Raw genomic sequence first — 10,580 nt, 5'->3', positions numbered from 1 at the left:
TTTAAAAAAAAAAAAAAAACCCTAGATTACAAATGAAATAATAAATAAATCGCATTAAATGGCGCTGTGACGCATCTCCACTTCTTCTCTAAACTTCCAGACATGGTCGAGTGACTGCGGTGCGTTGTTATCGTGGAATAGACAGATTACCCTCCTCCTCCTCCTCCTCCTCCTCTTCCTCTTCCTCCTCCTGCTGCTGATCCCACAGACACTGACTGACCTGCTCACGCTGAGAAAAACTGGGCCTTATTATTGTCCCAGTGCTGCTGCTCCCACGGAACAGCTGCTAAAGCCAGGGCCACATTCCCAGTCTCACCCCGACTCATCCATGTTTCCAAAAAACCATTCATCCCAGTGAGAGCAGCGCCATCAATCAGCTGCTACGTGCGCGTCCGTATATCCATATGCGTACGTGATGAAACTTTAACGTTAGTTGTGAATCATCTTGGGAATATTCATTAACCGTGACCTAACGCGTCAACTAATGACTTTAAGGAGAAAAAAAGTAAAAGAAAAAAAAAAAAAAAAGAAAGAGTTTAATGAAAATTCACGCAAAAAAAAACCTAAACAAAACAAAAAAAAACAAAAAAAAAAAAAAAAACAACAAAAAAAAACAAAACAAAAAACGTGAAAGTTTGGCGAAATAAATTAGATTTTCATGTTAGGTTTCTAAAAATAAAATCAGCATTGGGGAATACAATAAATATGATATTTTTTCTTGCGTCCCGAACTTTGAAAAAAAAAAAAAAAAAAAAAAAAGATTTAATATGAGTTTCCAATAGAAGCGCGTGCGAGTCACTCAAGTATTATTACGTCTTTATTCATTCACTTCTTCTTCTCCTTCTCCATCTAATAAACTTTATAAGTTTATTTGCTAATGTAGGTGTATTTGTACAAAAGACAAACAAACAAACAATCAGACATGAGCTGACGTCAGTCCGCGGTTCCATGTGAAATACCTCCTCAGTCTTTAAATATGTCTCTGTCTGTGGTGGAGGGGGTGGTAATCAAGTCCTGGTTCCCATCAGTTCTCTCTCATCATCATCTGGACCACCTTCATGGTCCCCGTGTCTCTAATAGTCTGTGGCTGCGCAGTGGGGAAGGGTAGGGGTAGGGGTGGGGGTCTTACCGCGGGTGCGGTGCGCCCGCCATGGGGTTTAGTGCGGGTTGCCCCCCCGGGCCGATGCCGTGGATGAGCACCCTGGGGACCAGCGGTCTCTGCAGGGTGGGATGCGGTGTGGAGGGAGTCCGGTACATGCTGCTGTACATGGCTGCGGCTGCCGCGGCCGCCGTGGTGCTGTCCACGGTGCCCAGCAGGCTGGGGTGGTAGAAGTAGGGCGACGGGAACATCCGCTGCAGCGCAGAGTAGTTTCCGGCCTCCGCCAGCAGCTCCAGGCCCACCGCGGTCTGTCGCTTCCACTTGGTCCTGGATCATCATGGATCACATGAAAAAAAAAAACACAACGGATCAATTATTAAAGCAGCGCGAGCACATACACACCGCGTCCCTGAACGCACCGCTAATTGGCGCGCAACCAAACCCTAATTATGGCAAAGAGGAAAAAAAAATAATCTAAACGTCAAATATTTGACACATATTCCATGAAGCTCTACTGCTGTCTTTTTTAACCTTAAGGTCGTGGCCCCATGTGAGGTCGCTCGGAATTCAAAGGGGGGTCACCTGGAATTTCTAGTATTTATTTACTTTATTTTTTTTCCAGGAAAAAAACATGTATTTGTTTGTATGGCGCATTACAAGGCAATTCATAATGTGCTCTACATGATTAAAAAAGCGCAACATCTTAAAAATCAATAAGAACATTCACAATCAGCGACAAAAACTTTAAATCAACAATAATACGATTAAAAATCTCCCTGGTATTTATTTACATAAAAACATAGTTTAAAATCAATAAACAAAATTATATTTCAAATCAAATACTTTAAGCTTCAAAATTGCTTTTATTCAAAACCAGGGTTTCTCATGACCTCATGTGGGGTCGCCTGGAATATCTAGTAATTGACACAAACTAAAAAAAAAAATACTGATTAAAATTCCAATTTCATTTTTTTTTTTTTTGTTTTAATGTTATTATTCTTTAAAGAAAAGAAAGAAAAAAAAAAAACACCACACACGATCTCAAACTACTTTATTCTCTGTCACTTTTTATGCACTAATTCACTCATGATCAAAAACTAACTCTAGGTGATGAAGAATAATGTCTATGGGGTCACCAGAAATTAGTGATATTATCAAAATGTGGTCACGACCTAAAAAAGCTCCTGGTTTCCATTAAAAAGCTGCTGCTGCTGGTTAATCCCATCATTTATCAAACTTGTGATAAAAAAAAAGAGCGACAGACTTAAAGCTCAAAGAAAAATCACAAATACATTCCCTCTTTGCTAAACAACATATAAATATGTTTATGATTTTTATTTTAAAATAAAACAATATTTTACAAGCAGGTTACATTTTATTTATTTTTTTAATTTTAAGTTGCCTTGCATTGACTAATAATCAGTAACAACATGAGCTGAGCTTTGCTATGGACGTGATCATCTTCATATTTAATAGTTATAGTAATCACAATCACATTTACTTTATTCATCCCAGGGAGAAATTGGGAAATAACTTTTTTTTTTTTTTTTTTTACTACAGAAATAATTTCGAATCAAAAGAAGGAACACTAAACAAGTGTCAAACTTGTGGCCCAGGGACCAAATCCGGCCCTTTGGAGCTTATATCACATAATTACAGTTGATTACAACTGTTGAATTACTCGTTTTCCTGCATATAATCTGTGGCCCACTAGAGATCAAACTGCTCCGTATTTGGCCCCTGAACTAAACAAAGAAAAGAAAAAGAAAACCTACATAACTAATTAAAAATATATAATAAAATAGGCAATGACAGCTATTTTCGGTAAATAAATGGGAAAAAAATAAAGTGTTAATAAATACTTATGTGAAAATGGTGTTAATTGTTGGATGTGAGAAAAAAAAAATTCTAGTGATGATATAAATGATTTGTGATCTTTTTTTGGGGCAATAATTGAATATTTTGGCCTATTTTGGAGGTGCGCGTTGTGCTCACCGTCTGTTCTGGTACCAGGTCTTGACCTGCGTGTCGGTGAGGTTGAGGGCCGCAGCCAGGTCCATCCGGTCCTGCACACTGAGGTATTTCTGCCTCTCGAAGCTCCGCTCCAGCTGGTTGAGCTGGTGGTCCGTGAAGGCCGTGCGTGCTTTGCGGGGCTTTTTGGATCGGACTGGGGGACTGTCTCTGCTACTGGAGATCTCCCGGTCCCCTTCCTCTTTGGTCCCTGAACACAACACAAGAGGAAACAAACATAGTCCCTCTGTTTTTAATCTTCTCTAGAAAATAAAATGATGAAACTTTCCTCAGATTAAACTTTCACTCTGTCAAACTTATAATTGTCACCTGAACTTTGTTTTATTTTTGATTGTTTTTTTTTTTTTTTTTGTTCTTTTGGGAGAAATCAATAAATCAATCGTCGTCTATTTGTAGCGCGTGTATCTGTGCGCTCTGATCCCCCACCTCCCCTCCCAACCCACCCCAGGAAGAACAATAATCTCTCTAATTGACCCACTAGGGAGGCCTTTACGCACGGGGAGAATCAGCGGGCACATCTGTTTCACATCTATTACACCCCGAAAGAAGAAAGCTACATGCTGCACATTATTATTATTATTATTATTATTATTATTATTATTATTATTATTATTATTATTATTATTATTATTATTATTTTATTTTTTTAAATACACTTGTTTCTTACATTTGTTGTGTACAATGACAATTAAAACATTCTATTCTATTATTATTATTATTATTATTATTATTATTATTATTATTATTATTATTATTATTATTATTATTATTCAGAAACAATGAAGTACCTTTCCTTGTCTCTATGTTTAGGTTTATGTTCATTAATTGCATGAATGAAACAACTTCATAAATTATGCGTATATAATAATAATAATAATAATAATAATAATAATAATAATAATAATAATAATAATAATAATCGGGTTAAATCATCTCTGAGCTCGTTCCCCACACGCACGCACGCGCGCGCACACGCTTACCGTTGCACTTGATGTCACTGTGAATTTCGTCTCTTTTGTCCAACTTGTTCCGCATTTCGTCCTGTTCCAGTTTGGGTCTGAAACCGTCCGCGGCCGAGCCGCTCTCTGCTTTGGGTGTGTGGTGCGGGGAGGACACGCTGGTGCTGTAAGGTGCGCACGCAGCCAGCGGTTTGCTGTCCCCGAGAATGTCTTTGATTAGGAAGGAGGAGGTGGCGGTCCTGGGGGCGCACCCGGCCCCGGCCCCGTGCTGCTGCTGGAGCAGGAGGTGGTGGTGGTGATGGTGCTGATGATGAAGGCTCTCCGGGACCAGGTGCGCGTCTGCACCGGACGGGTGCTCCATGGTGACCGAGATGGGGGACGAGGGCTCGGTTCCCACCGTGTCTATGTCCGAGCATGCCGGTGACGGGCTCCCAGGGCTCCCCTGGCTCCTCAGGTCCGCGGTCCTGCTGTCGCCCTGCAGGCGGAAGTCCGCGCTCATCAGCCCCGGGTTGCCAGAATTGGAGGCGCAGGATAAAATAGTGTCTATCCCAAAGCTGGAGCCGCTCGATGCTTCCATGTTAGGAAAGGACGGAGGACGCCTTCATTACAGCGATGCACCGATTCTCCAGGAAAAACAACAACAACAAACAAACAAACAAACAATAACAACTGTTGGAAAGTGTTTCAAAAAGAGAAGAAGAAATGAAGTAAATGTTAAGCCCAGAGATGCGGAGTGAAATCCAGGTCCAGGTCCCGTACAGTCCACGTCCCTGGATGTTGCTGAACTTTGGCGTTAAAAGTTGCTGCGCATCGAGAGACGCGCACTGCTCCACATCAGGCTCGAGCTTTTTGCTGCTAATCGCTCGTGCGCTGCTCTACAATCACTGCCTATGGTGACGTCACTGCTCAAAGCGAGGGGGGAATTAATATTTTCTGCTTTATAATAAACACCCGACGCCTTTTCTTTTTCTACTCCCCACCACCACCTCTACCCCAACCCCATCAGCACCCCTCCCTCCTCCATCCGCATTGGCTCCCACCCCGCACCAATCGGTGTGTGTGTGTGTGGGGGGGGGGGGGGGGGGGGGTTCTTCTCGTTATTCTCCGTTAGGCTTCATCAGACTCTTTAAAATTAAAACAGAAAAAACAAGCACGTGCTTTAAGGCCACGCTGGAAACCTTGACTTTACAAAGCAGATAGAAATCATCAGATTTGAATAATTACTAATGAAGAAGGGTCTCTGCGACATGGTAGGACATTTACAATTTTATTTTTTATTCATCTTTAAACAGTTGTTTTTTATTTTTATTGTTCATAAATTAAATACATTTTTTTAAACGAAGCAGCTTTCGTTCTTTACTTTTTTTTCCCGTTACTGATTTTTTAATTAAGTCTTATTTTATAGTGGAAATTAATCTTAACTCTTCTTCTTCTTCTTCTTCTTCTTCTTCTTCTTCTTCTTCTTCTTCTTCTTCTTCTTCTTCTTCTTCTTCTTCTTCTTCTTCTTCTTCTTCTTCTTCTTCTTCTTCTTCTTCTAAGGTCGACGTGTTTTTGAAGCGGGAGTTGGAGCCGCTGACTGTCATGACGGCGCATCCTGTTAATAACCGTGTCATCCTAATTAGTAAAGTCATTATGAGGTGCTAATGAGCGTTCAAAGGTAGTAGGAATTCAGCATTTTTTTTTTTTTTTAATTATTTCTTCCTCCTCCTCCAGTTCCCCGCCGGAGGATGCCAAGGGATGCTGGGAGTCGGGCTCACACTCGCGCTAAAAGATGATGATGATGGGAGGAAGATGACACCTCTCAGGTAGGAGGAGGAAAAAACAGAAGAAGAAGAAAATGAAGCCGTGCGTCCATTTTCTAATCATTGAAAATGGATTTTCTTTAAATATTTTCTCTTTCAACAATTTTGTACAGATTACAATTCATCCGTTTTATTATTATTATTATTATTATTATTATTATTATTATTATTATTATTATTATTATTATTATTATTATTATTATTATTATTATTAATCGAATTATTATTTCTCTTTCCGCAGGTTTGTGTGTGTGTGTGGGGGGGGGGGGGGGGGGGGGATGCTCAGACTGATGATGATGAAAAGTATTATTTATATTCAGGTGGGACTAACTCTTGTTTTTCACTGTTAAATTTCGTTTATTTTATTCATTTATTCAATAAATGTAATGATTAGGAAATAATTGTCTTTTTAAAATTATTATTATTATTATTATTATTATTATTATTATTGGCATCTTATACATTTAAAAAATACTTTCCGAAACATCATTTTTCATTTAATAATTTGTGCTTTTGTTAAAGTAGTTATTTCGTATTATTCTTATTGTTATTTGGTTATTCTTCTTATTTCTATAATATCTAGACTCAAATATATATTTATGTTGTGTTAAGAAATTTGAACACTAACTCAAGCTTTATTAAGCAAAAGGAAAAAAAAAAAAAAACAAACAAAAACGTTTCCTTACTCTTATTATTTAAAATGCATTGTGAAAATTAAATTTATTATTTAAAAATGGATTTTGTATTTTTAAAAAAAAAGTTAAAATCAGCGCTCTTTAAACCGTTTTAATGTGTGTTATGTGTTCATGAACAAATAGAATCAGGTCTTTTCTAATAAATAAGAGGCGTGTTCCTGCAGTACCAGTAGTGACCACAGTGCGGAGACAGATCGCAGAAGGACGGCAGTGAAGTTCATGAGCAAAGCGGAGGCCTCACATCTTCATCATCATCTTCATCCTCAAAATCAGAATCAGAAGTACTTTATTTATCCCAGGGGGAAAGTATTGTCGTTACAGAGGCTCAATAATTGTTACAAATAAAAAGATTAAAGACCAGACACAGAAAGAAAGAAAGAAAGAAAGAAAGAAAGAAAGAAAGAAAGAAAGAAAGAAAGAAAGAAAGAAACTGTTGATTAAATAAGGATTACATACAAATGCACACTTTACAGTATAAAAATAAAATAAAATAAGATGAATGATAAAGATTATACAAATATAATACAGATATATACAACAATCAAAGCGGTCAAAATCAAAGTCAAAATGAGAAAATAACTGAAGATTTAAAACGAGTTAAAAGTTGGAAAAGTAAGAAAAAATCAGCAGCGACTTGAACAGGCAGCATGCACAAGAAAAGATAAAAAATAATACAACATAGCGATGCAATAAATGCCATTTAAAATCAGACCTGAGTCTTGTATTAATCACTAATCGATTGATCGATGCCGAAACACGTCACTCAAAGGTTTGGAGGCGCTGCGGGAGTTAATTGAAAGCTACCAGTCAATGTGTGTGTGTGTGCGTGTGTGTGTGTGTGTGTGCGTGTGTGTGCGTGCGTGCGTGTGTGCGCGTGTGTGTGTGTGTGTGTGTGTGTGTGGTCGATGTTGTGACGGTGGACAGCGGTTGATCTGTATCGATCTGGTATCGATCCTCCTCCTGTCAGTCCTGGTGGAAGAAGCGATGAAATGGCAATGGTTGCTCACGCTAAAATAAACAGCAACTTGTTGTTGCAACATTTAGCAACAAACCACGTTTGAAAACCGTATGTGAATTTGTTTTACATAACATTTTACCAGATTTATAACAACTATTGGGAAATTTGTGATTTTTTTTCTCCTAAAAATAAAATGTCAGCGTTAAATCTAAATGTTCAATATAAATCTAAATGTTGCATTTAAACATATATGTTAAATCTATATGTTATATCTACATGTTAAATTGAAAAAGGAAAATGTTAAATCTAAGTGTAAAATCTAAATGTAAAATCTAAATTTAAATGTTAAATGGTAAATCTAAATGTTAAATCTAAATCCAATTGTTACATGCATGTTAACAATTTAAATCTAAATCTAAATGTTAAATGGTAAATGTGAAATCTAAATGTTAAATGATAAATTTAAAATCTAAATATCCAATCTAAATGTTAAATGGTAATTTTAAAATCGAAATATCCAATCTATATGTTGAATATAAATGTACATGATAAATGTCAAATCTAAATCTAAATCTAAAATCTACATGTTAAATTGTAAATGGTAAATGTAAAATCTAAATCTAAATGTGAAATCTAAATGTTAAATCTAAATGTGAAATCTAAATGTTAAATCGTAAATGGTAAATGTGAAAACTAAATCTAAATGTTAAATTGTAAAAGGTAAATGTCAAATCTAAATCTAAATGTGAAATCTAAATGTTAAATTTTAAATGATAAATCTAAATGTTAAATTGTAAAAGGTAAATGTCAAATCTAAATCTAAATGTGAAATCTAAATGTTAAATTTTAAATGATAAATGGTAAATGGTAAGTTGTTAATGGTAAATGTCAAATCTAAATGTCAATTTCTATAAGGTAAATATAAAATCTAAATCTAAATGTTAAATCTAAATGTTAAATTTCAAATCTAAATCTAAATGGTCAATGGTAAATCTAAATGTTAAATTTCAACATTAAATGGTAAATCTAAATGTTAAATCTAAATGGTATATTGCAAATGGTGAATGTAGAATCTAAATCTGAATGTTAAATGTAAATCTAAATGTTAAATGCTAAATCCAAACAGTGAATTTGCACATTAGCTAAATATTTAGTTTCACCTGTGACATTTAGATTTAATAATATAACTTTTAAATTTAAAATGTAACATATAGAATAAACGTTTAAATTTATATTCAACATTTCATACATCATTTGGATGTCGATTTAACATTTATATTTAATCATAAAATTTTGATTGAGATTTTAATAATTAACATTTAATATGTAGATTTAATGTTCAGATTAAAATTGACAATATATTTTTACGAGAAAAAAAAATCACAAATATTGCTGAAAATCTGGTCATAAGTAACGTAAAAACGCTACCATGCATTTTTTTTAAATGTGATTTGTTGCTAAATGTTGCAAAAAGTTGCTGTTTTTTTAGCATGCAAAACTCTACCATTTACCATTTGAATTATTATTATTTTCTAATTGTGTTTTCTTATATAGGCCTAGTTTATTTGTTTATTTGCATAAAAAAGTCATTTTTATTCACTTTATTCAATACTTTCACCTTCTCAAATATACAGTGTAAAATGATCTTGTCACTTCGTGCTCTAATCCAGGCTATACTCATTACACTATATCATAAACGTCATCAAAAACTATTTCTAGAAAAAGAAAAAAATGGCTCGAGTTGCTAAAAAACTTGTGATATTATCAAAATATGGTCACAAACTAAAAATGGTTGGGAACCTCTCGTCTGTTCTAATCCCTAAAAACTATAATTTAACATTTCAAATAAATGAATCAATAATTTATTAAAGCTATAGAGGCCTATGTAACGAGCTACTATATATCAAACTTTCATATGAAAGTGTGAATTCAGAGCATGTGTGTGAGGGATTAGTTAATCCTGTGCTAACATGGTATGAGTATTAGGGCTGTCCTTCACAGATGGTCCAATCATAACAGGTGTTGAGAGTTAAATATATTGATTAAAAGATGCAGAAGGACAAGATCTCCAACGCTATGTAGCAATAACACAATAAATTTGACCAAATGTGTCAAACTCAAGGCCTGGGGCCCAAATCCGGCCCTTTAGAGAATCCAATTCAGCCTGCAGGAGAAAGTAACACGAGAGAAAAAACCTGTAACATTGTGCAAATTACAAAATAACTCAGTTGTAGCTACCTCAGCACCTTCTAATACACACGGATATTAAAGTCCAAATTTCCCACGCTTTTATCACATGACGGCAGCCATTTTTAATCTCAAATTGATGAAAAAATGTAAAAAAATTCAAAATCCTGCCAATTTTGTGAAAATATTTTTTTTTTTTTTTTTTTTGTGAAAATATTTAACTAAATTAAATAACAATTGTTCATAATATCAAGTAAGTGTGAGTAGATTCAAGTTTAAGGTCACTTAATGCTTGGATATTATCAATCTTTAATTTACTTTAGATGTAATTTATACCTGAAAGTGCAAAATTAGGGCGCATTAACGTTGAATTTGCTATTTTTTAAACCTAAAATCTGTGGCCCACTGGAGATCAAACTGGTCTGTATTTGGCCCCTGAACTAAATTAGTTTGACACCCCTGATGCAGGGCATTTGTTTTCAACCTTTTTTGGGTCGTGAACCCATTTTGATAATGTCACAACATTTTTGTGACGTGTTTCTAGAACTAGTTTTTGATCATGTTTATTAAAGCATAAAGTAATAATAATAATTATTATAAGAAGAAGAAGAAGAAGAAGAAGAAGAAGAAGAAGAAGAAGAAGAAGAAGAAGAAGAAGAAGAAGAAGAAGAAGAAGAAGAAGAAGAAGAAGAAGAAGAAGAAGAAGAAGAAGAAGAAGAAGAAGAAGAATCAAGAATTAAATACTGCAATTTATTGATTTTTATTGATATTTGATTGATAAATGGATGGGTTAGATTTTAAACTCACAATTCTGACTTATTTTCTCAGAATTTTGACATTTTTCTCAAA

The 10,580-nt window shown here is 35.3% G+C and overlaps 1 protein-coding gene and 1 long non-coding RNA gene across 2 annotated transcripts; one reads left to right on the top strand and one right to left on the bottom strand.

Moving 5' to 3' along the window:
• Window positions 1-819: 819 nt before the first annotated feature.
• barhl2 (BarH-like homeobox 2) lies at window positions 820-5,008 on the bottom strand. The gene is made up of 3 exons (XM_028443724.1): window positions 4,111-5,008; window positions 3,095-3,320; window positions 820-1,426 (listed from the first exon to the last, which is right to left on the bottom strand). The coding sequence occupies exons 1-3, from the start codon at window positions 4,664-4,666 to the stop codon at window positions 1,126-1,128; spliced, it is 1,083 nt and encodes a 360-aa protein (XP_028299525.1). The 5' UTR covers window positions 4,667-5,008; the 3' UTR covers window positions 820-1,125.
• A 212-nt stretch (window positions 5,009-5,220) lies between these two features.
• Window positions 5,221-5,939, top strand: LOC114461554 (uncharacterized). The gene is made up of 3 exons (XR_003673853.1): window positions 5,221-5,339; window positions 5,629-5,726; window positions 5,803-5,939. It is a non-coding gene; the product is annotated as an uncharacterized LOC114461554 (long non-coding RNA).
• Window positions 5,940-10,580: the final 4,641 nt, after the last annotated feature.

Source organism: Gouania willdenowi, chromosome 4 (genome assembly GCF_900634775.1).
Source record: "Gouania willdenowi chromosome 4, fGouWil2.1, whole genome shotgun sequence".
Taxonomy (NCBI): domain Eukaryota; kingdom Metazoa; phylum Chordata; class Actinopteri; order Blenniiformes; family Gobiesocidae; genus Gouania; species Gouania willdenowi.
Note: the sequence above shows the minus strand (reverse complement) of the source record. Positions and strands in the feature narration are given on the sequence as shown.